This window comes from Zootermopsis nevadensis, unplaced genomic scaffold (genome assembly GCF_977971745.1).
Source record: "Zootermopsis nevadensis isolate Lab colony 2312 unplaced genomic scaffold, Znev_1.0 Znev_ptg000001l, whole genome shotgun sequence".
NCBI lineage: Eukaryota > Metazoa > Arthropoda > Insecta > Blattodea > Termopsidae > Zootermopsis > Zootermopsis nevadensis.
The window spans coordinates 7,261,812-7,286,215 of record NW_028259133.1 but is presented as its reverse complement, the minus strand read 5'-3'; the positions used below and the strand labels follow the sequence as shown (position 1 = coordinate 7,286,215).

At 34.4% G+C, this 24,404-nt stretch overlaps 1 protein-coding gene across 2 annotated transcripts in view; it reads left to right on the top strand.

The window, feature by feature from the left end:
* The window catches only part of LOC147875187 (uncharacterized), a 107,818-nt gene that overhangs the window by 81,561 nt on the left and 1,853 nt on the right, over nt 1-24,404 (top strand). Inside the window, exon 3 of one of the 2 annotated variants that reach the window (XM_022068180.2) lies at nt 10,092-21,573. The exons of the other annotated variant lie outside the window; for it this stretch is intronic. Coding sequence (XP_021923872.1) covers nt 10,092-10,207 — 116 coding nt within the window. The 3' untranslated portion in view covers nt 10,208-21,573. Of the gene's footprint in view, nt 1-10,091; nt 21,574-24,404 lie in introns of those variants that run through there. 2 annotated transcript variants of the gene reach the window in all.

Sequence of the window (24,404 nt, the reverse complement as noted above, 5' to 3'; positions counted from 1 at the left end):
GAACAATCTCTGCTCTCATCTTCAGGGCTGGTGCGTAACGAGTTCTCATTGGCGAGAGTGCTACAAAGGACCAGATTTGTTACGCAGCAGCCCTGAGGATGAGGGCAGAGATTGCTCTCGAAACGTTGACAGAAGATATGGTTTATTCACCATTCAGCCACCTGACGCGACTTGTAACCCCAGAGTCTTTCATCAACTTCATCGCCGCGAAAGCTTCACTTTATCTTAGTTTGTTTCACACAGAGCTCGTACATTTTTGCATTCTCTTCAGTTTAATTTATATTATGAAATTTATATCCACGATTACCTAGCTGCCTTGTGTATTCAAATGCAAATGTGATATAAGAGATTCAATAAGAAATTGTGAAGATGCAGTCAGTCAGTTTGGTTGGGGTTTATTTCATCTAGACCAGTCAGACTGTCCTCAAGTATCTGTCTTTGCAATGAAAGAGTGGAAGCTTCAAGTTCTTACTTAATACAGCACAAAATTATTGCCATACATCAGAGCCAGATTTCACAAGCTTCTCAAGAAGGCTTACAAATAAAACTATTTCTGTAATAAAAGTACAAATTTTAGGCTTACTATGATATATTTTACAGTAGCAGTGCAGAACCTACATTCACAGAGAATCGGTTACCACAAAAGCACAATTTGCCATGAATTCGTCTGCGAAATGTGTCAGATTCGTAAAACACAATTCGTGTATTTAGGAATTTTCAAGGGCTCCATATCCCCTTCTGCGCCAACCTTCCTGTTTCTCCTTGGTTTGATCATTCACCTAACCCTATACTTGAAATCCAATAACATGATTAATAATGAAATGGAAACTTAGTGTTCTCTCTATCTCTCTTTCTCGTGTATTTCTCCTTTAGGTGCATGGCACAACAGTATTTTGAATAATATTACAAACGTAATTTGAAAAATATTTCGGAATTGTGTTGCACTTATGTTTTGGATAGGTTAAAATAAACTGAATGTTTTTAATAATTACGACAGTGTAATTGTTGTGTATTGTTGCGACGCTGTGGGCTTGCTTTCACCCTACCTTATAAAGACACTCGTATAGTTTTAAACACCTAAAAAATACTCCAAGTACAATGAAACCGAACAATAAGAAACGAAAGTTTTTGAAGTTAAAATTCCACATTTGTATGCTGTTTGTTTTAAGATAACTTGGAGCAGTCGTATCCAGCATTCGTCGTCGCAGTCCGTCAATCTCCGATGTTTTGTGCGGCCATAAACATCTAAGTTTAACAAATTCTAAGTTGCTTGTTCCGGCGGCTTACATTTCAAGTACATAAACTGAAAATGTATTTGAATTAGAATCACATTTGTGTGTGCTTATAGAATAATAAGGGAACGAAAAATATGTCTTAAGGTGAAGCCCATAACAATTAATAAAAATAGACGGCTGTGATCTTTCCCACCTATGTGAAGAACCCTGGAACAGTATCTTTTTTCAAGGGTCTTAGTAGACACACGGTTTGACATGCGTGATGTATATAATAGATCCAACTATTGATATAATCTTTCGTGGTTATTTGATTAAAAATTATTAAAATTAGTGTATATGAGTGAGGATAAAGAATATGCAAAATGGTTTTTATGAATTTGTTCATCTTCTAAATTATAAAATTATAATAATTTGGATTATGCTTCCGTCTTTGGCTAAATATTAAGAAAGATGGCAGAAGGCCTATTGGGCCCAGCGGTATTTTTATAAATGCGCCTAAGAATATTAATGTTAGAGTCTGAAAATGCATCTTCAGTCTAGCTATTCAGACTGCCATTTACGTTCTGCATACAGTCAGAAATTAAGCCTCAGTCCACAACGAGAGTGTCACTGTAAAGAACATGCCACATGATAAATGCTTCCCGTATATTTGACTAACAGTATTTAGAAGTTAAAATATTTTTCTTTTACGAATATATTTACTTAGCGTGTCTTTCACTTATAAAACAGTCTCAGTATAGGAAATTTGAAGATAATAAGAAACGGAAATATATACATTCGTAATTCCATATATGCGCAGATATTTTCAAGAGACGTTTCTGATTTTTATTTTAATGGTGTGTGATACTCATTCTATGAACGCTGATACAACGTGTCCGTATGTGTATTTATAGATCTCGGCCCTCACATACACGGGTTAGTTCAATGTGTGCTTTAGTAACGGTCCTCATGGAAACTTCCTTCCGCATCTTGTAGAGTGCATTACTCACAGTTTTTACGTCTGACACAGTATGGGCCCTATAAACCTGCACTATGAAACTGGCAAAACGTCGTTAAATAAGTTAATCTGAAGATCATAGGCAGTTATGTGAGAATTCTGTTGAAACCTACTCTCCCGTTAGGTGGTAACGTTTACATTTTGAATTTCTACAGTAGCCGTCATCAAATTTTGTGCTTCAAGGCCACGGAACAATTTAACCTCAGTTACCGCGAGGCTCTACATCAAAAGTACAGAATTTCTAGTTTTGCTACAATCCGAGTTCTGAACTGTCTTCACTCTCCTGGGTTTCGCTGTTCACATTGCAATTGTAAGAGTGACCACACACGCTCCGCTTGCCGGAATGCCTACCTTCCAAGTTAAAGCCGGAAGGTAAGCCTCAACCCTCTGAGAGTCCACACACGTACAGACTTTGTGGCGAGTTTGTGCTCAGTCCTTTTATTCTTCAGTCGATGCTACAACAAGTTCAGTGAAGACGAAGCGATTTTAATGTTGAAAAAGAAAAGAAAGTTGAAACGTTCTAAGTGGGTCAGAAGTTGGTTAGATGGATCAAAACGTTCTCACATAAATTTGTTGAATGAAATTCGATTAGAGCCGACGGACTGGCGTAACTACCTGCAAATGGATGAGGACACATATTTGGAACTGTTAAACTACGAGGATTTGAAGTTCTCGGTGGCTGGTTGAGATGACTAAATGCTACAATCCTTGCCTTTACCCTCGTCTCTGCCCACACACGTTATGACTTGTAAACATCCAGTAAGCCCCGAGGCAAAATATGCAGATTTATCGGAGGCTCACCACACACGCTCCGGTTTGCCTTCAGAGACGTAAGCCTTCCGGCAAGCCGGAACGTGTGTGGCCACCCTAAGATTTTGCTGTGACCTTGAAGCATGAAAATTTGTAGCGGCTATTACGTCAATGCCTAGATGGCAGTCTTCTGGATTATTGCGCCCTGTATTCTTCTGGTTATAAAACAATATTTTGGAGAAATACACTGCGTTGTTCTTCGTTGTTAAGGATGTTGAAATCTATGACAATATGGAAGTACTGTACGTATTTGATACGTTGATATATGACCAGAAGGAAACATGGAGGAGACGCCTCAGATCCTACAAATATTACCCTTCTTCTTCGTTAAGTGTGCTTCATGGAAGTTGGAGTATTCATTTAGTTCTTTTCTACATTAATTGCTCGAGATGAGTCGAATTGTTTGGTTTCATGCGTGGTAAGAAATTGCTACTGTGTTGGAGAATGTGTTTAAAAACTTACGACTTTTCGTAACGTACATCTCTCTTGGCTTTGCTCTTCTGAGAGTCCTGCATGATATCACTTCTTACTCCGTTCTAAGCTACCAAAAAAAAAAACCCAGTAGAAACATATTACTCGCCGTTTCTGGGTTTCTATTTTTATCGGAACACCTGACGCGCTATCTCAGACTTCCACTTCACCACGTAAGGGCGCTGTACTTCAACGTGGATGTGTCAGCCTCAAAGTGTATGATTATTACTGCCAACTTCGTGAGGGAAATCCACTGCTTGTCAGATTATTTCGCAAGATCCTGACCTTGTCCTCAAGTGAGCAATTCAAAATGATCCAAAAAAACTTAGTCTCTTTTCGTTTGTTAATTTACATCCACGTGAATATTTATTTAAATTCGGTTGTCTACTGTGGGTCATTAGGACAGCCACTAAACCGAACACCAAAATATTTAGTTAAGAAAATTTGACTTTTTATTCCGAGTTGAGTGACCGGAGTCGAAACGGCAAGTAAAGACTGAAGTTATGTAAACAAATCACAATGCATTTGACAGTCTGCAATACCAAATACCGGTGGTTCGGAAAGCAGTCTATGATGATTAATCGGAAGTGATGTGTTTGTTCGTTTATTAACAATGTCCGATTATATACATGAACTACATTAGTTTCAGCAAGTAGAGACACGTTACACCTGTGTACATGAAATGCGTGAAAACGGTAGTGCTATACAATTACAATTTGTACTTTTATAGTTGCTGAATGTAACCAGTAGGATTGTCTACACTCTTACCCATCCTTTTAAACGCGAAATAAATTTAGACTACAATAGAAATGGCTTTTATGTGAGGCATCTCGTTCGATTTATGGAAACGATTAACAACTCAGTGGGAATTCTTAAAAGCAATACTGTAGTGTGCCCATGGCTGGAGACTGTGATTTCGAACGCTATAAAACTGTAGTCAAAGTAGGTTCGTACGTGTTAACATGAAAGGATTCTGCTATTCCGAAGTCTGAACACAAATCATCATACCTTAATCGTTTCAGCAATGACAGTTGTCTAATATCGGAACCCGTACGGGTAAATTTCATTGGACGTTTTGGTATAACATATATGGGTTTTACCATGTTTCGGAGGTTGGCATTTCCTTCATCTTCAGATACTTTGTCCTGTTAACTGAAGACGGAGACATAACGAAACTCGAAACGTCTTATGTAGCTCTAAGTTTTATTGAGACAATATAAAGTAAAGTTTTTCCCACTATACGCCATGTAGGCGCTTGGGGGGAGTGGAAGTATAGCGCCTACTCATTCTTGACCTCGGCACTAGATGGGGGTAAGTGGTCAGCATCACGCCCCGGCCGGCTTTACCCCTGGGAAAGGACCCCAATACCCATTGGATAGGAGGCTGGGTGGGCCCCAGAACCGGTCTGGACGCAGAGGCTAGAGGAAAAATCCCCTGCACCCGTCGGGGATCGAACCCCGGTCGCCCAGTCCGTCGCCAGTCACTATGAGACAATGTACAGCATCTAAAGAAAATTCTCCCATAAAAATATTACGTATTATTGTTGGTTTTCCTTCAGGTAGTAAGTGCGATGAAAATTGACTTGCATAGTTCCAATAATTTGTAAGTGACAATTATTGTCATGGGCGAGTGAGTGTCGCAAGATGGTGCCGTGAAAGCAACGCCATATTGTATTGGTCGTCACAGTCACAAAATATTCACATCGGTCTTTAAGAAGCTAAATGGCAATTAGAAACCGAGTTTATTGTTAAGGAACTTAGTTGCCTTTGCAATATAATTGTGTTCTAGTAACGCCATTCCAAAGAAACAGTGGAATTAGTAACTCCATTTCATGCCATGGAGGTGATATTGAACATATCTGTGAAGTTCTTATTAGTATTTATTTACGTGTAGAATCTACATGCTGCAAAATTATGTAGAGAAACAACATTTGTCATAATCTAATATTTTCCGGATTATATTCTACTACTATCGAGGTGGTTGAGCAGATTTCATAAACCTACATATCTAGTGCACAAATCTTGTGTCATTAATCTTACATTTATACATGATTAAAAATGATATATAATCTCCCTCGTAGATTAACGTTCTGGGGTCATAGGACTGAATCGTATTGGAATCAGAACTTGTAAAAAACATATTTTGTTCATGTTGTCATATTATTAATTACATAAGAGTGGTACCATTAATAGTAATATAAGTAGTAGTAGAAGTATCAGAATTAGTGTTTCTTTATTGCTGGGAAGAACTTGTTGCTTAAGTACAATGTCTCCGTTAAAGTATCTAATATAATGTCAATTTTCGTAGCATACTTTTGTTTGTTACTGTTGACATAAGACTATAAATAGCATTTAACACATATTTTGTAGGAATATTTATAATCAATTTTTACACCACGTAAAGTTTTGGTCTGGGACACAAACGGCTCCTACCTCAAGGATAAAGCAGATGGAGCGTGAATCTGATTACACTGCGTCAGCTAAAGCCAAACTTAAGAACGCATTGAGCTTTTATAGTTTACTAAAATTAAGCAACAATTCACAGTCCAGGTATGTTCATCTGTTAACTTGTACCCAACTAAGGTTCTTCTTAAATAGCTAAACAAATAAGTTGCATAACGTGACCCGATCCCAGTCGTCAGCTGTCACCGACCGTGCCCTATATTTTCTCGCAAACTAAAATATCGATTGCGATGTAGCTTTTGAAAACATGTTTTGAACCTTCAGTTACATTTCATAAGCAGTAGGATGCATAGGACGCGGTGAAAAATCATCTGAAATACAGGGAAAGATTTTTTATTTATTAAAATAATAAAATGTGTAGTAATCAAAATATCTCATTGATCGCATTTCAAATTACAGCTTTACAGCAACTCGAAGAAAGGAGTCCCGCTAAAAGTTCAGCTCGCCTAAGCTCCATGGTTGGATTGCAAAGTTGTATGATTTTTCCGTGACCTTGACGTTTGTAATTTGGTGACGTCGGGTATGACATTTTTTTACAACGCCTTTGCTATCATGGTATGTCAATCTTTATACCCCTCTTAAGTCACACTGTAGACCTACCGGTTAAGGGAAACAAAATTATCGATCACCGGGTTGTCATTGTTATGTTGCATGTCGGTGGGCGTGCACTTTTCGGATACCTACGAGGCGACAAGCGAAATTACGCTGCTACTGAACGGCACTTCTTCCAATGCATTTTGTCAGTTCGCGGAGTCGTTTTCATAGGTTAGGACTGGGAGCACACAATACTTCACCTTTTAACTCTGAGAAAATAATCCAAACATGGGTGAATCATTGGAAGGAACACTTTATATTTTCTGACTGAATGACTTTTTTCCTTAAGTAGACTCAAGAGCTGACAATGATGTGTGTCCCCTCCTTCAACTTTTCAACCAGCGGACCAATTTTCGTGACATTTATGAGCATGCCATTGGAATCCTCCCCAAGCTTTCCCTCTATAAATTCCTATAGAGAGTAATAAGATGATGGCGACCACATAACAACTTATAAACTGGGAGGAAGAATTATTATTATTTAGTGTTCTGTCTGACGACAGGTCCATCATCCCGAACGTATTTACAGTAATAGATATCAAGAAAAGTAAAACTTTGTTAAGATTTTGTTTTGTGTCCCTTAAAATAATATCGCAGATGCAATACAGGCATCTGTATTATTTTACATTTTGAGAGCGATGAACTAGTAATTTCTTGGAGCTGTGAATATGAAATTTGATATGGTGATGGAGAATAAACATGTCTGCAAATTAGGTATGAAATATTGCTTATAACTCAGCAATTAGAATAATGCAGACAAGATGAACTTCTTTAGTTATATCTGACAGATTTATCTAACATAATTAATTCAGTCAAAGGTGATAAAGATGCTTTTTATTATTATAAATTATATGTAACATATTTATAATTGCAAGCAGATGCTGTGGATCTGTTTGATTCAATGGGGGGAGGGAAGAGTTGAATACAAACATGTTATAAAAATTTAAAATTCAGTGAAAACTGCTATGCCCCTTGCAGTATAAACACTGAAATGCCAGCTTGACAGATCTGCCTTTTCACTGATATCGACAGCTGCCCCATGCCCATTTGCTGATTTGCAGCTACTGTACTTGTACTCTGTGCAATTTTTTTCAGTTCCATTTTAATTTTTCTCCTAATAGATGACGAAGGCCTATATTGGTAGGGATATTATAACAAAAACATTGTATTTTTTATCTGTTTTGAGCATAATTTACCAACTTTCTAGGGCTTGTGTCTATTTTTTTTAGGTTTTTATCACAACCCTGACATCTTACCCTCAGGATTTCCCACCAGAGATTGGAACACTGATTCCATTAAGATTCAGTTCTCTGTCCATTTACTCACAAGCTCAGTACATGAATCAGTCAATAAAATTGCACCGTTTTGTTTTAACTATAAAATTGTTTTATTAAAATTTAACATAAATGAGACAAAACATAATACGAAGTCTCTAGCTAAAACACGCTGATAAGACAACGAGCTCTTTAGCTCCGTGGAGCAGAGTCTTTCTTGAGAAGTTAATAGTATACTCAGCTAGTCAAGGAATTCCTCACCTTTCATAAAACTCAGAGGTTCGTTATCATGTTAACTACAGCCTGTCACCAATCTCTGCATTGATCTAGGTCAGTGGTATTCAACATTTTTTGTTCGCGTACTCCCAGATATAATTTCACTTCAACTTTGTACCCCCAAAGTTGTTGGTGTATAATTCAAGTTATACATAGTATATAATCTACATCTAAAATAAATTAAATAAATTACATTACTGATTATTCAGTGTTTATCATAAAATAATATATATATTTTTTAAATTTCACATCCCCCCTAAGATGTCTTCGCGTACCCAATCCACATGTTTCAAACCATTTCCCTGGACTCCATTTAATATTATCCTCCCATAGACATTTAGTCCTTCTAGGTGGTCTGTTCCACATGTTGCATATTGCTCCTTGATTTAATCATCCTGGTAGCATCTGGTAGAGAGTAAAAATTATGGAGCTTGTAATTGCAGTTTTCTTCAGTCTCCTGTCACCATATTCCACTTCGGTCTAAACAGTCTCTAAGCACCCTGTTCTCAAACACCCTTATTCATTGTTCCTTCCTCAACATCTGAGATGAGGCTTCACAATTTTACAAAACAGACAAAATGTTGCATGTTTTTTAATCTATATGTGTTTAGATAGCAGATGGGATGACAAACAATTCTGAAACTCATCGTATCAAAGCATTTGCCACATTAAATTTTCTCATAATTGCAATGCAATTCTGAATTATTAACACCTGTATCATTCCCAAGCAATTGAATTTTGCCACATTTTCAAAGGATTTATTTGCTATATTTATAAAATGATTTTGTCCTCTAATCTGGTGACAAAACATAAATATTTACTTTGTTTCACTTTGAATTTACTTCTGGACCAACTTCCTTACTTGGAACACTGATCAAATCAGTGATGAATGGACTAAAATGATAAAAGTAAAAGTAAACTTGTCCCTTTGTTTTAGTAAGCGCCACACCATAAAATTGTACAGGAGAACTGATGAACTGCTCAGTGTTTAGAAGTAGTTAAGAGTGTCACATTTGAATATAATGACAGAAAGATTGGATGACCAGAATTCAGTTGGTACTTCAACCTTAAAAATTTATATCTTCTTCTATGGCTCTCCGGTCCGTATTCGGTCCATGGCCTCCTCAATTCTCCTCTTCCATTCGGTCCTATCCTCCGCTGCCTTTTTCCAATTTCTAATCCTCAGGAGCAGTGTGACATCCGTTTGAACTGCATCTTTCCATCTGTTCTTGGGTCTTCCAACTGGTCTTCTTCCTCCAACACTTCCATTGAATACCATCTTTGGAATTCGGATGTCGTCAATCCGAATCAGGTGACCTGCCCATTGTAGTCTCTTGATTTTTATAAATTGTGACAATGGTATGTCTTTATATAATTTATAGATTTCCAGATTAGTTTTTATCCTCCATTCGCCTGCTTCTTGTGTTGGGCCGAAAATTTCCCTCAGGATTTTCCGTTCAAACAGACCCACTTTATTTGCTGCATTCTGGTTGAGTACTCATGTTTCACTCCCGTATGATATTATGCTACGGATGAGAGTTTTATATAATGTGATGTTTCGAAACTTCAATCAAAGCCTCGAAAAATTTATATGCTGAATGATTTTTCTGCCCCTTTGCAATATTCTAAATAAAATAACTTTCAATCTAATGACTAAACTTTTAACATCACACATAATGTAATGTTGTGAAACATATAACCTAACATAAAGTAACAGCCTTCAAAAGAATATTGTTTCACTATCAAATATTCTTGGATTATCACAGTGACACAAGACGTAGCGTACTGTTTTGAATCAAAGTAACCTATTACTACAAGCTTGCCTATTGATTTGTGAAAATACACTCTAAGATGTTTGAAGACATTTACAGCATTTCCGTAAACATTGTGGTCAGAGTGAATGTGTGCGTGTTTATAAGCTAAAGCTTCTACTTTACCAGAATTTCTAACCATTTTGTTTATGTTCCTTTCAGTTCGAAAGGAGAATGAAGAAATGGTGAATGCAATTAACAGGGAAGAAGGGGGTGAATACAACGATACAGCTACAGGGATTGCTACAGGCAGTAGCCCTATGCCATTGGGCCTCTGATGATCCTTTAAATTCATTCTCAGCAAAATAACTCTTTGGTGGGATTTGGACACAAGACAGTAATGTACTCTGAGTACAGTCAAACCTGTTGTTTACTGATGAAGATAGTATAAGAATTTCTGAACTGCTGACATTTGTCTGAGTCACCTGTGCATCTTCCATAATTCGAGGCGTGGATATATCCAATATTATAAATCTCATGAGCTTCAGATATTTTTGACAACATTTTGTTATGCCGAATAAAACCATAATATTTATTCTGGATTTTGCAGAAGTTTCTTGGGGTAATTTTCCACAAAAACATAATATTCCTTTTAGCTATTTCATTGTTTAACAAGGCTGCAATGTTGAAAATTGAAACCATTACTAGAGAACTGGGCTGCTTCTTCCCAGCTTTGTGCCTAAGATCATTGTAGTAAGGAAACCAATCTGGATGGATGCCATGTTCATCACTGTTGCTCACATATGATGATGCTCTTCTCAAAGCAGTGCCTGATGTGAATTGTAGTTGAGCTTATGATTACATCTTAGAGAGTTTCAGGTGCAACTGTATAGACAAACACTGTTAGTTACTTCAACGTAGGTTCAAAAATGCATCTTGTTTTGCTAGAATGAAGACATAATACATAACTGCAAGAAGTAATCAATCCAACCTTCAACAGTCTTCCTATCAAGGATTAGTGTATTGTTACATGACTACATGACTTGAAAAATGAAGGTTGTTCAATTTTATTTACGGTGGATTCCGGTTAATTGGGACACATCGAGACCAGAACACTTTGGCCCAATTAAGCAGCTGTCACAATTATGTGAAGTTCCACGTACAGAGTTGAAAAAGCTTGTTCTTTAAGATTTATCCCAAATAAATGGCTGCCCCGATTAACCGACGGCCCAATTGACTGGAATCTACTGTACCTATATTTCATTTCATATGGGAATCAGACCATGACATATTCTTAAATCTGTGACTGAAAAAGGTGAAGAGAAACATTCAGCAACAGTATATTTGATAAAATGTGTTTGGATATGTGGTCATGATATTAACTTAGATTAGTTTTACATTGAAAGGAACTAAAATATCCTTAAGAGACTTCAATGTTTGTATTTTCCCTCTCCCTTCTGTATACAAGCATACACATATTGTTAATGTATTTTATGTGCATTGTAGACTCTGGGTATAGTATAAATTCAAACACCCATAGTATAGATAAAAGCAGACTGGAATTGGAACCTCATAGACTTTTACCCTCCATTTTCACTCTGGTTTTGTATTAAGGAAAAGGGGCCTCCTCTGCCTTCCTGGCCAAAATATTACGTGCCAACACTCTGTTATTTATTTGTAATATGCAACCTTATTTTCCATGTTCTTTACTGTTACTTCATATGTCTCACAAAAGTAACCACCCTTAAGTTGAATGCAAAAGTTTAGCATGTCTACCTGCAGTATGATTGATTCTCAGTTAGGTTCTTTTTTACCATATCTAGAATGGCTTTGGAGGCTACAAAATTGCATTTACTTTTTAGGTCTTTGCATTTATTTATCTTCTTTATTTCTCTATTTACATTTGAGGAGGAGACGAGTGCAATTGATTTCTCATATGAAAAGGTTAAAAATACATCAGCATTTTACAACAGTGAAGCATGGTGTTATTAATTTGTCAGCATACCATATATATCTTAACATATTTTGACAATGTGTAAAGCTTCAATGTTGTAAAATATATCTTTAATGTTGAGAAACAAACTGCACTCTTGTCATTCTGATATGTGAATAAAGGCAGAGAGAAAACAAGTAAATATAAAGATTAAAAAGAAATTAAATTTTGTAGCCTTCAAAGCCATTATAGACATGGTAAGTGAAAGAACCTAACTAGCAATCATACACAGGTTATTCACATTGCAGCTAAATACACTACTAATTGAATTACCACAGTTAACTTAAGGGTGGTTCCATTTACAAGACTTTTGAAGTAACAGTAAGAACATGTAAAATAAAACCTTGTATTAGAAATAACTTGGGTGCTGACAACAAATATTATGGCCAGGAACTCAGAGGATTGTGAAACCAGATCCGAATTGGAGGTCGACTGAGTCCTCCTTGCAAGTATATGAGCAACAGAATAATGGACAAATACGTAGATGTCACACATGTACGCACAAGTTACTGTTACATACTTTAATTAAAATGACTTGTAACTTATCCATAGATTAATAAGACTACTGACTGAATGGAAGCATTTCTGTATTGTATTTTGGGGTCCAGGGTTAAAATCTTAACCTGGAGACCTGATATCCTGTCTGAGCTTTCTAGTGGTTTCCCTCAGTATCTCCAAGTATATGTCGGACAGAACCTTAAATTAGGACATGGACTGCTTCCAGTTCATTATTCATCCCATTGTTTTCTGTTACTACATTGATATGTGCTGTTGGTAGCATCTTAAACAAACCATAAATAAAAAATAACTAATAACTAAATAAATATACAAACATACAATTTACTAAATAAACACAATAAGACTATTTGATATTTTGGATGAGTGAAAGGTAGCATAAGTTCATTTTGTGCCCTACTGATGTACTGATGATATAAATTTGCTTAAGGTATGAAACTGTATCTTTCACCCTCATTAAGGACAGTGATAATGATCATTCACATTCCTTTTGTCATCTTGGCAGCTCAATCACTGTTTGCAAGGATTAGCAGAGCTTCATTAATTGGCAAATGGAAATCTAATTATAATTTGTATCAGTTATTTCCATATTTTGAACATGGAAAAAATAGTCTTTATCTCACTGGGTAAAAGTTTCAGGTTTGAATAGTCTTTGGACCAGAATGATGCCCACAATTTTACAGTTTAATTTTTACACAACAAATATACCACAGTAACAAAATAAAATACATTATATGTAGTCCCTAGTGTCCACCTCTCGAAAAGAAGTAACATATTAACATATTAACTGGTGTGAATTAACAGTTCATGATACATCCAAATTTGATTAAATTTGATAAAAAGAATAGAAATATATTATTCAGTTTCCTAAAATAAGAACTTTAGTGACATAAATAAATAAATAAATATGGTTTATGATGTTTCTAAGTATGTAGGTCTAATGGTAGCTGCATTTATTCAAAAGTACATTGAGTTTTAAAAATATTTCTGATATTGGATTTTGTTCCCATGTTTGGGAGTAAAGGAGGATTATGAAAAGTTATTCTTGAAGAATTTTGTCATGTATTGTAAAATTAACTTTTTATGTTTGTTTATATTCCTTAAGAAAAGTAAATGAAAAGTTTTAAAGGCATGCCAGGATGTCCATTTATCACATTAGCCAACATTTGAATTATTTTTTTGGTTGTTACTAACCCTTAGAAGTAAAATAAGAAGATTCCCAGGTATTAAATCTATCACAACTATGAATTTAGTTAAAGACTGAATCCCAGTTTCATACTTGTCTCATTACACGCACACATATGCAAAATGAAGGGTTATCCAGTGAATATATTTAGAGCAAAATTAGGTTTTAAGGAACTTGTATTCACCATTCCACTAAATCAATGTGTGTCAGGAAAATGCCACACACAGGAATGACATACATATTTGATGTACTCATTATTCACACAATGTAGCATTTTGTTTTTTAGCTAGTTCTTAAGAAGCCACTTCTGTTTACAGTTTTCTGTAAGACATCATCTGGTCCATATGATAAGTATCTTAGACATGTTCACAATCCATCCATGCTTCTGTTAGTATTGTTTAGTCAAATAAATTTTGATGAAATTTTATACTAAAAAATTATATGAACTTGCATCTAGATTGGACAGTTTTAACTACCACTTTTCATAAGTGAGCTTGTTTCACCGTATGGGAAAATATATTTATTGATAAATGCAGGTATCCTAGCAACCCACTTTAATGGCATAAATAATTTGAATTTTTGCATTTTCTGCAAATTATTAGAGTAGAGAGTTTGGATTCTGATGCAATAAATCCAAATAATTGAACCTGTTCTCTTTTACATCAGATGCTTCAAGTGCTTTTGCCATGGAACTAATGCAAGTCTCAGAGCCCTCTAGTTTCATCTGACAAAAAATTCATATTTGTGAGCTGTTTCCAGTAGCCTAGGTACTACAGTGTAATTGTGATTGTGATCCTAGACAACTTTGATGTCACTGGCAGCATTTTCAAAGGTTAAAGGTAAAATTCTTGAGAACATCCTACATTTGTTGTGCTATGCATACATCTCCTAGATTATTTTCTTGGGATAAAGAGTTTGTCCACCAAGCAGGGAATTAAATAAAAGATAATTATTGAAAGACCGTCTGTATCAGTTGTTGAACTTAGGTTCTAACTTTGACATACAATCAAGGTCTTTTTTTTAGATTGTAATTTCCAAGTCTAAAAATTTAGTAAGAAGTTCCATTTAGGGAAAACTGTTTATGAAAGTCACCTTTATCTTATGAGTTATTTAATTATGTGAAAATAAATTCAGTTTTATATCTCTAATCAGAAATAATTTGCTATAAGTTTTATATGGGATTGTTTTAATTTTCAAATAACTAGAATGTTAAATGTACCTAATATTAATCCTCCCATATCAAGAGCTAACATTTAACTTACTAGAGACCCATATGCTGGGCATTTGCTGTGCATTTAAACTGCATTTGAAGTGCTTAATGTCTTACCTACTGACCTTAAGAATCTGGAGTTTTAAGACAATTAAGTTAAAAAAGTGGTGTTTCAGGGTAGCATTCTAAATTATTTAAAAAAACTGTTAGTTCAGAACCACTGTGGCAAGAATCAAATTAGTTAACAGATTAAGTAATATCCCTAGATCTGAACTGATATTTTTATAAAGGAAGAAATATTGCATGTTTAAAAATGTTATACTGTTACTTTTTATGTATAATACATAATTGAATACATAATAAAATTGGAAAAAGCTCAAAGACAGAAATACTAGTATATGTATTGATTATTTGTATGGTCTAGAAACCAAACTGTCTTTAACACAGCAGCAATAAAGGAATTCAGAGTACTTGATTTTAGTTCCTTTCAATTCTGTGCACAGATGCTGCTATTTTTGTGTTTTCTGACAAAGTATTATAAGAATTATAAGGCACTTCCATAATTAATATAAATCTTTTGTTATGTAGGATTTGAGGTCTTCATGGCAGTGAGTCTGAAGATGGCTGTCTTCTGGATTGTTGCACTGTGTAGTCTGGATGATGGAGGCAAGAAGGACCTCTGAAATGATGATAAACTTCTACCAGACTACACGGTGTAACTACCAGAAGACAGCCATCTTCAAATCTTTTGTTGTTATAGATAAATTGAGTTTTAATAAAAATAAAATGTTTGAAGATGACATAAAGGATATGCCAACTTTTATAGGATTATACACATGGAATATTAAAGATTAGTTATTTTGGATCAGATATGTTTATAATATTAGTTTTATGATTAAGCTATATATTTATGACTATTTAAAAGTGCAAAACAGACCATTTATTGTTGGGATTCCTGTAGTAATGACATGTTTGCAGTCACTAGAAGTTTGGTTTGTGGTGGAAGTTGAAATAAAGTATTGGTAAGTTTGAATTACAGTAAGCACATTATAAAATATCTTTGTGAAATATATCGTACATAATACTAAATTTTCTAAGTGACAGAAAAATTGTTATGTACAGAAAAAGTTTTTAAAAATTACTTTTATTATAATGGACACAGATATCATATATCAATGTACAAGTGTGTTCACCATGAATATCATTGTGGTACAGTTTAAAATTTTCTATTGTGCTTGTTCAAAATTATAAGGCTAAAGAATGTGAAATCCTGAAAATAATTACAAGCTGCTTAACTGCCTCTATTGTTGTTGACTCTAGTTCAGTTTCACTAAATATTGTAAGTTAATTTAAGTTCAAAAACACTTACTTTATTAATATAATTAATAATTACACATTAACTATAATTAATTATGAAAATATTATTTGAAGTGAATTCTATTGTCTTTCACAAAATATAATGCAATTGTGCAATCAGGTATGGTTGATTTAGTATCACAGTTGAATGAAACTCATTGTGATAGATTATGTTAAAAATCCTGCTACTTTCAGATTTTTAACACAAGTTGAAATCATGTTACTGACACTCAAAAGTGTTTTTATAAGGTATTTCTTTTTTGAGGTTCAATGCCTTGCCAGGCTCCGAACAGATTTACATTGTTAATTATCCACACAGAAACAGGGGTGATACTACATCTGTTTCTGATCATATTGGACTTGAAAACATTAAATAAGAAATAGAATTTGTAAAATTTAAATGATATTTGCCTGGAAGATGTACTTTGAACATATTAGAAGTTAGTAATTCTGTGTTTGTGCAATTTAGTGAATACTTTGTAAATTTAAGTAAATATAGTGAGATTCATGTATTCACTAAGAAGGGCACCAAGTCAATTGAAAACCCTGATTCAGCTCCAGTTTTCCAGTATGACAGCAGACGTCTTTGACTTCCTGGCCAGAATGTTGTGTGGTTTGACACTCCACTGTTCTTTGAAATACACAGTTTTATTTTTCATGTTCTTCTCCATTACTTCATAAATCTTGTAAAGAATGTCCATTTATGTTATCCACAATTGTTCGGTTGATACTATGTTTTCCTACAGAGTAGGCAAGTGGGGGTTCAGTTCTTAGTAAAGTAACTTTTTTAATTACCAAATGTATAGTGGCATTTGAGGCTGTAAAATTTAATTACTTTTTTTAACTCATTGCTTTTATTTACTTTCTTTCTTCCTTTATTCATGTATGAGAATTATAGCAATGGCATGGGATTATTATAACAATCTGTTTTTGAAACAGTTCTGCAGCTTTAACTGTTTCTTCAAATGTTGCATTGTCCTTACTGCTAATATATTGTGTCTTTGTCTCATTTTGTTTCTTCGTGAAATCTTAGAACCATTGACACTGAGAAACAAACTGCACACCTCTTTTTCTCTGATGTGAAAGAGGGAAGAAGGAAAACAAATTGAATGAAAGAGTTAAAATATAAATTAAATTTTGCAGCATCTAAAGTCATTATAGAGATGTTAATTAAAAAGAACTCACCAAGAATTGGACCCCAGCTGCCTGCACCATAAACAAACACTGCTAACTGAACTATTATGGAAAAATAGATCTACTTTCACAAGATTTGTGAAATAGCACAGTGAGGAGTGTTGACAAATAATATTTTGGGCAGGAAGTCACATGAGGGTCCACTACCACACTGCAAAATGGGAACTGAATTGGAGGATTTTATTTAACTGGGTCAGCTTGTAAATGCACAAATGGCACATCTAAATGGTATGACACTTGAATGGAACAATATTTATAATTAACTACAACTATATCTAGGGTAAAAACATGGTAGATAAAAGCATTGTCCTCCGTAAGTGGAGTTCAGATCCCAAATCTATGTCAGGATACACTATAGAGAATTGACCCTTGTGTTATACCCTTGTTCCACCTAGGTCTGGGTTCTAATAGCTCTCCTTGCTGTAATGACTACTAGTTTTTCAGAACAGTTCCAATGAGGGAATATGTAAATTTGCTTATCAGAGAAGCTTGTGGTCTGATGAGGCATAACTTGTACATAGTGCAGAGTTGTGCTTTTATACATTCTCTGATGTGTTTTATATAGTTATTCTCTTAAGCATGCATTATGTCTGCAAATATCTCTCTCCCTAATAAGTTTTGAATGAATGAAATTCACTGCATGACAAAACACATTTATGACTGTGTTTTGCTCAGTCAGTGATATGTTTTGAGCAATACATGAAGGATGAAATACCTCCCTTCTGATCCCATTTGCTAGCAGGTGGAAGCAGAGGAGGCAATATACGATATAAAATTCTGTTCATCTTATTTTACTAATTATCTATCATCATTGTTTTGGTAACACCAAGTTATGAAATATTTGGACTATTTGTTGGTCCATCCTGGTATCAGTGAACTAAGTATTTCTTTCATGTGAAAATCATGGAAATTAGCAAGACTGAGAAAACCTAGAATGCTCAGAAAACACAAGAATAAAATTCTATACTATGTAAACTCTCCTGACTCCTATATGGCAGTGAAACCTAAGCATTAAAGGTTAAAGACAAATTCATAATTACATTTGCTGAGACAAAATTCATGAAGGCCTACAAAACGTACATGGAGAAACTACAAACTCTATGAAGACATTTTGGATCAGCATTACACAAAATACAGACTGCAGAAAGATACAGATTGCCCATATTGACAATGTAGAGGCTTTTATGTTTCAGTGTTATGCAGAATTAGTGACTCATTTTAGGCAAAAATAAGAATTTGTAATGCAATATTTATAGGTACATAAATTCAATCTAAATTTTAACATGATGATCCATGAAACATGTATATTGACACAAAGATTAGCATTTTCAGAGCCTGAAGTTTCAAATTTGATAGCTATTGAAGTTTCCATAACAGCAAGTTGTTTTGATTCAAACATACTTAAAATGAAGTGTACAAGCCTATAAATACAGTCACTTCTTGTGAGACTCAAGGAAAAGCTACATTGAGACTATTGTTTTTCACCGATGTATTTATCATTTATCACTATGTCTATGACATTATGTTTCCATGAATACAGAAATATGGTGGCACTGTAGCAACCGCAATACATTTTGCACTTTTAAACATCCAGGTAAGGTTTATTCACAGCAATTACAACTTTTTCATCAAGCATGTATTTACTGAAAATTATGTGAGTATTCCCATACAGAGACAGTGCTGCCAACATTTCTGACGTTCTTTGAAACACGCCAGAAAAGAAGCAGTTTATTCATTCTCTTGGCTACAGCCAATGTTGCTAGTAATGTGCTCTGCTCTGTCCTCACTGGACCCAACTATGGACCATAAAAATAATTATGTAGGTATGAGTATTGAGCTGTCACCTTTAAAACATAAAACACCTTGATATTTTGTGCATTAAATAGATTATAGTCATGAATCAAATAATGTGCTAAAACTAAGTACGAGTTCAGACTACATAGCGCAGTAACCCAGAAGACAGCTATCTTCAATGTGCTAAAACTGTAAAACTTTACATGGGCCAGATAAAAAGCGATAGTGAGTCATATCTGGCTTATGGGGGCTGTCCATTCCAGATTCAAAGAAACCTGTTTCTGATAGTAGATATCCTTATTTTGATTCTATTCTATTGTATTCTGATAGTGTATATATCCTTGTCCATTTGTTTTTTCATTTGTATATTTGTTAGTGTACTGAACTGCAACTTCAAGTATTTCTTCACTGTACAAGTACTTCCAGTGATCAATTGGGCTTGTAGCATTCTTCACTCACATACACTCATAGAATGGGATGTTATATTCCTGATATGAATCCAGATGTTCATAGGTGGGATTTTGTTCCTTCATTTAATTATTTTATCTTCCCACATGTAAAAATTGACAGCCCATCTTCTGCTTCCATTGAATGTGATCTTGAGAATTTATTTATTCTTGAGCATAAGTGTTCTCTTCCCTCATCTCTGCTATGTCTTCAACTTCATTTGTATTCTCATTGTCAACATCTGACATGTAGTATTTTGTCACTGATGAGAATTATATCAAAACAAACAATAAATGTAATCAAATATATGATAATTTTGCAAAGGCATACTTAAAATGTACCTTAGAATAAATGGCACGAGTGGGTGCCATTGGTCTGACCAAAGGTGGAAATATTTAACTGCCATGTGTAATAAACTGAGCTTCAAGTGATACTGACTACTGGCTGGATCTAGCAAAAGAGGGGATAACATAATTTATCACCTAGAAGTAAACAAACATTTTGTTCTGTATGGGCTTATAGACACAGCACGCCTGCTGGGAAGGTTAAGTGTGTGTTAGACACATGTTACATATTGTTAGGAAACTGACAACAACAGCATGGAGGATGTAAATATTAAACTCATAGGAGATTTCAGAGAAGAATTTTCATACAACAACTTTAATTTAAGAGTAATCAATAATAATTGTAATTTTTAAGATTAGTGTTGACAAAAGTTTTCTTTCCAATCTCCAAAAATGATTTTTCTGGGTCAACATTTCATTTTAAAGAATTCACTTTCACTAATTTAAGTTTTACAAATTTTTTTTGGTTTACCTCCTTTATGAATTAAAAAGTAATTTATTTTCTTCGGTACTAAAACTCTGGTCTCATACCAGCAATATCTATGAACCATATGTAATGTATTATGATTTATAATGCCACTACCTGTTGTTGCATATATTAATACAATATGTATTGTATTAATCATTCTTTGATTGATAGTTCTAATGAGGGCATGATCTTCATTTCCACATTAATGAGACATAGAAATTAATTTTGTAATAAAAAATATAATTCCTTGGACCATTTTTTATTAGTTATAAAGAAACTTTTCAATGGTGAACTGAATTCATATTCCTTCTAGAGGCTTCATCAATATGCTAGTTGGTTCTCTTGATTTTCAGAGAAGATGAGGTTTGTTATTGCTGTGAAAGAGATGATTTCTGACATGGCTAGTTAAACATCAAGTGACTAACATGAACAACGGCAGCTGAGTAATGGACACTTCTGCACATCTACTGTCACATCTCTCTCTCTCTGTGCCATCTGCCTTTATTCATGCCAGTTACTTTAAAGAACTTTGAATCATTGATGGTATATATTTTACCATTATTCATTAGAGGAATGACTGGTATCATCATTTTCATAGCATCAAAAAACAGAGAATATGAATGGCCTGTTATGTACTTTATGTGCACTGTCAGTTGACAAAAAACAGTACTTATATGCTATTGCTATAAAGATGGATGATCTCGAGTTAGGGTTAATGAATAATTGGTAATAACCTAATAATACTTGCATTGTAGTAAACTATCTCAACTACCTGTTAATTTTCATATTATAGTATTATTATTGTTATTATTTAATATAATAACAATAGCAATAACAACAAAAAGATTTTAGTGTTTTGTGAAGTTATTAAAATTGCAATAATTTTGTACAGTCATAGAATCAAACACTGAAAAGTGAATGCAGTGTCATCAGTTATAGCATAATTAATGTTTTATAAATTATTCTTTGTTATAATTAGGGCTTTCTGTAATGTATACTATATTACTGACCACAGTATTAATATATGAAATGTTGAATAGAGGTCCTCCCTCCTACATACATGATGTTCTGCAAAGTAATATTACAGGCGTCAGTTTTGTATTGATACAGTCTTAATAATTTATGTAAAGAAAATGATTATAATAATATTGTCTGTTGTAAAATTCATTCTTTATCAATAATACTAGCCATGTTATTTTGTGTAACCTATTGAAATGTTCAAGAGGTACTGCTTGAACTTTTCTTTTTCCATGTTATCCTTGACCCTTATTCTAAATATATTTTTTTTGAAGTTGGTATTTAATCCTATTTTCAACAGGATTTTTCACAGATTTGCTCAACCATTACAAAAAAATGATGGGAAGCATCTACAAGATAGATCATAACCAATTCAATTATGATCTGCTGCTACTTGCGTAATAATTTTAATACAAAATATGTCTTCACAAGTCTTTTACTGAGGCATTTAACTTTAAAAATGTGTCTTTACATTGTATAGTGTAGCTTATATAATTGATCACATATCACACCATGCATATTACAGATAATTATACAGCCATGTGAAATGACAAGACTACATTCCTTTGTTTATCCACAAAGAACAATATCATTGAAATTATAAACCATGAATGTATTACAAGAGTTAACTATTAATCCCCTTGTTTTGACTAAGTATTAAACATGTGCTTACTCTGATTTATGAAAATTCTCCTGTATTTAATGCACAAATGTCAACAATTTACATGCAAGAAAACTTTTATCTTGCACGTCAGGGGGAGGGAGTACATATATAGAAATGCAGAGAAAATTTGAAATGAGGAATTTATCCTGCAGTTATGTATTTCACTACGTTCTACAAATTTTCTTTCACTGTAAACATGCTGAGTCATTATGTCACAGTAAGTAGCTGTGTGATTGTCTTAGTTTTCTCAAGGCACCCACTAATAATAGTGACCAGTATCAACATTTTCATAGTATAATAATATTAGTTTAATAAAATGAAAAGTATACTGATAATTAGTTCACTATGGTCATGCACTGGCATAGCTCAGTCAGCATAGTGACAGGCTATGGGCTGGATAACCAGAGTTTAATCCCTGACAGGGGCAGCACCTATATGCTGTATAGTGGGACAGCTTTACTTTTTTATGATCTGTTGCAACTGTACATCTGACCCAGGATCCCAGTGGTGATTTTTAATTGATACATCTTCTAGAGTTCTACTAGCAGAACTATCATATGAATGTCTATTTTAGATTATGTTTATATTTATTTTGGCCTGGTACTTTTAGATTTTGAATTTGTGTCAACAATAACTACACTTTCAGTTTTTATAAGTCATGCAAAACTTTATGTTGATAAAACTTTTTTATAAAACCTTTCTATAACTGGAGAGAATGGATGAGTATTACATAGACACTACTGAGTGTAGTAGCTGTGGTATAATACTTCCATCAGGAAAGTGATTAAGGCAATACAGTATCCCAGTAGAACACAATATGCTCCTTGTAGATGTACTAAAAGAAGCACAGAGTAGTCATCTAGAAGAGAATGGTTTCGAATGGCAGCAGATTTAATTTGTAATTTTGTGAGTACATCTTGCCACCATTTTTCCAACAGGCCAGCTTCCATGGCAATTTGAATAAATCTGTTGAATTGTTCCAAAAGGTAATTTCCTTTTAAATGAAAGGCCTTGTAGCTCTCTATGAAGTAATATTCAATTGTACACAGCATAGGGACTTCAGATTGTCAAGGAAAGAGTGTGTATTCAGAAAGTAAACATGAAGATGATCCATCAAAGTTGCAAACTCCATACTTTATAAACAGTCTTCAGGCAATTTATAATATTAGTGCATGCTTTTCTGTGTGTCGTAATTTCAATAGTCTGCCCATCAGATATGTCTTGGAAGGCAGAATAATAAAACCCATAAACCATTCCAGTCTCAAGAATTTCATTAAGGCTGTTGATTTGTTTCTGTATATCTGGGTCGATCAGGTAACTGGTTATAAAGGCCTATGGTACTGTGCTCACTGCACAGCAGCAGCTTACCTAAAGGATGAAGAACAATCTAAGAGGTATGTTGTGTAGCATTTCAGGTACAGTTATCCCTTCTAGCACTGCCCAGGTGTGGGTTAAACAATCTGTTATGTTTTCATAACACAGTTTGAGTTTTTATGTTCTACTCCAAATTTGTCCAGATACAACATGATAACAGCAGAGATAAACACAGCCACAAATATGAGAAGTCACGCACTATGCAAAAACACTAAGAAAATGCTTTTCCATCTTAGAAGTCCTTGTGTACAAAGAACAACCCAAACAATTCCACCATTCATATATGAAGTGGCTCCCTCCATATATGGAGAACACTTTGATCTTAATGACAATCACAGAAAGCAGTGTCTGGCCTCTTATATGCCAAATCTGCATATATTCCCGTCCATGTACCTCCTACCAGCTTATTTCCCCATAACTCATTTTCAAGTTCAATGCATCAGTTACAAAATGGAAGAGCTGTATTTCCAAACCATCTTCATGGTTCATATTTAACTGATCCATAGTATTAGGTATTATGTAAGGCTACAATACCACCACAGCATTGTATGTCTTAAGTCTACACCATTAGTTACTGAGCTAAAAACAAAACACAGATTATATAAAGGCCATGTCTATAATAAGATATCTGAAAAGTGTACTAAAATGTCTTAATGGCATGTATTACTAGTATATTGCTGCTGTGACAGAAATTTTAGTAAGTAAAAATGGTTTAACTAAAAACATTTGTGCCAGTACAACATATCAGTAGGCCAGGGTGCAGAGCTATCAACTGGTGGCTTATTATGCATAAATGATTTGAACATGTAATTAAAATCAGTCTGATCTGAATGGTTGAAAATCTTGAAATAAGTAAGCTTATAATAATAGGTTTACTGTGATTGTGCCAAATCTGGAGAAATCATGTTTGAGAATTTATACGTCTGCCAGATGTGACTAGCAATGGCTGTATGACTGGGGTTTGATCCCTG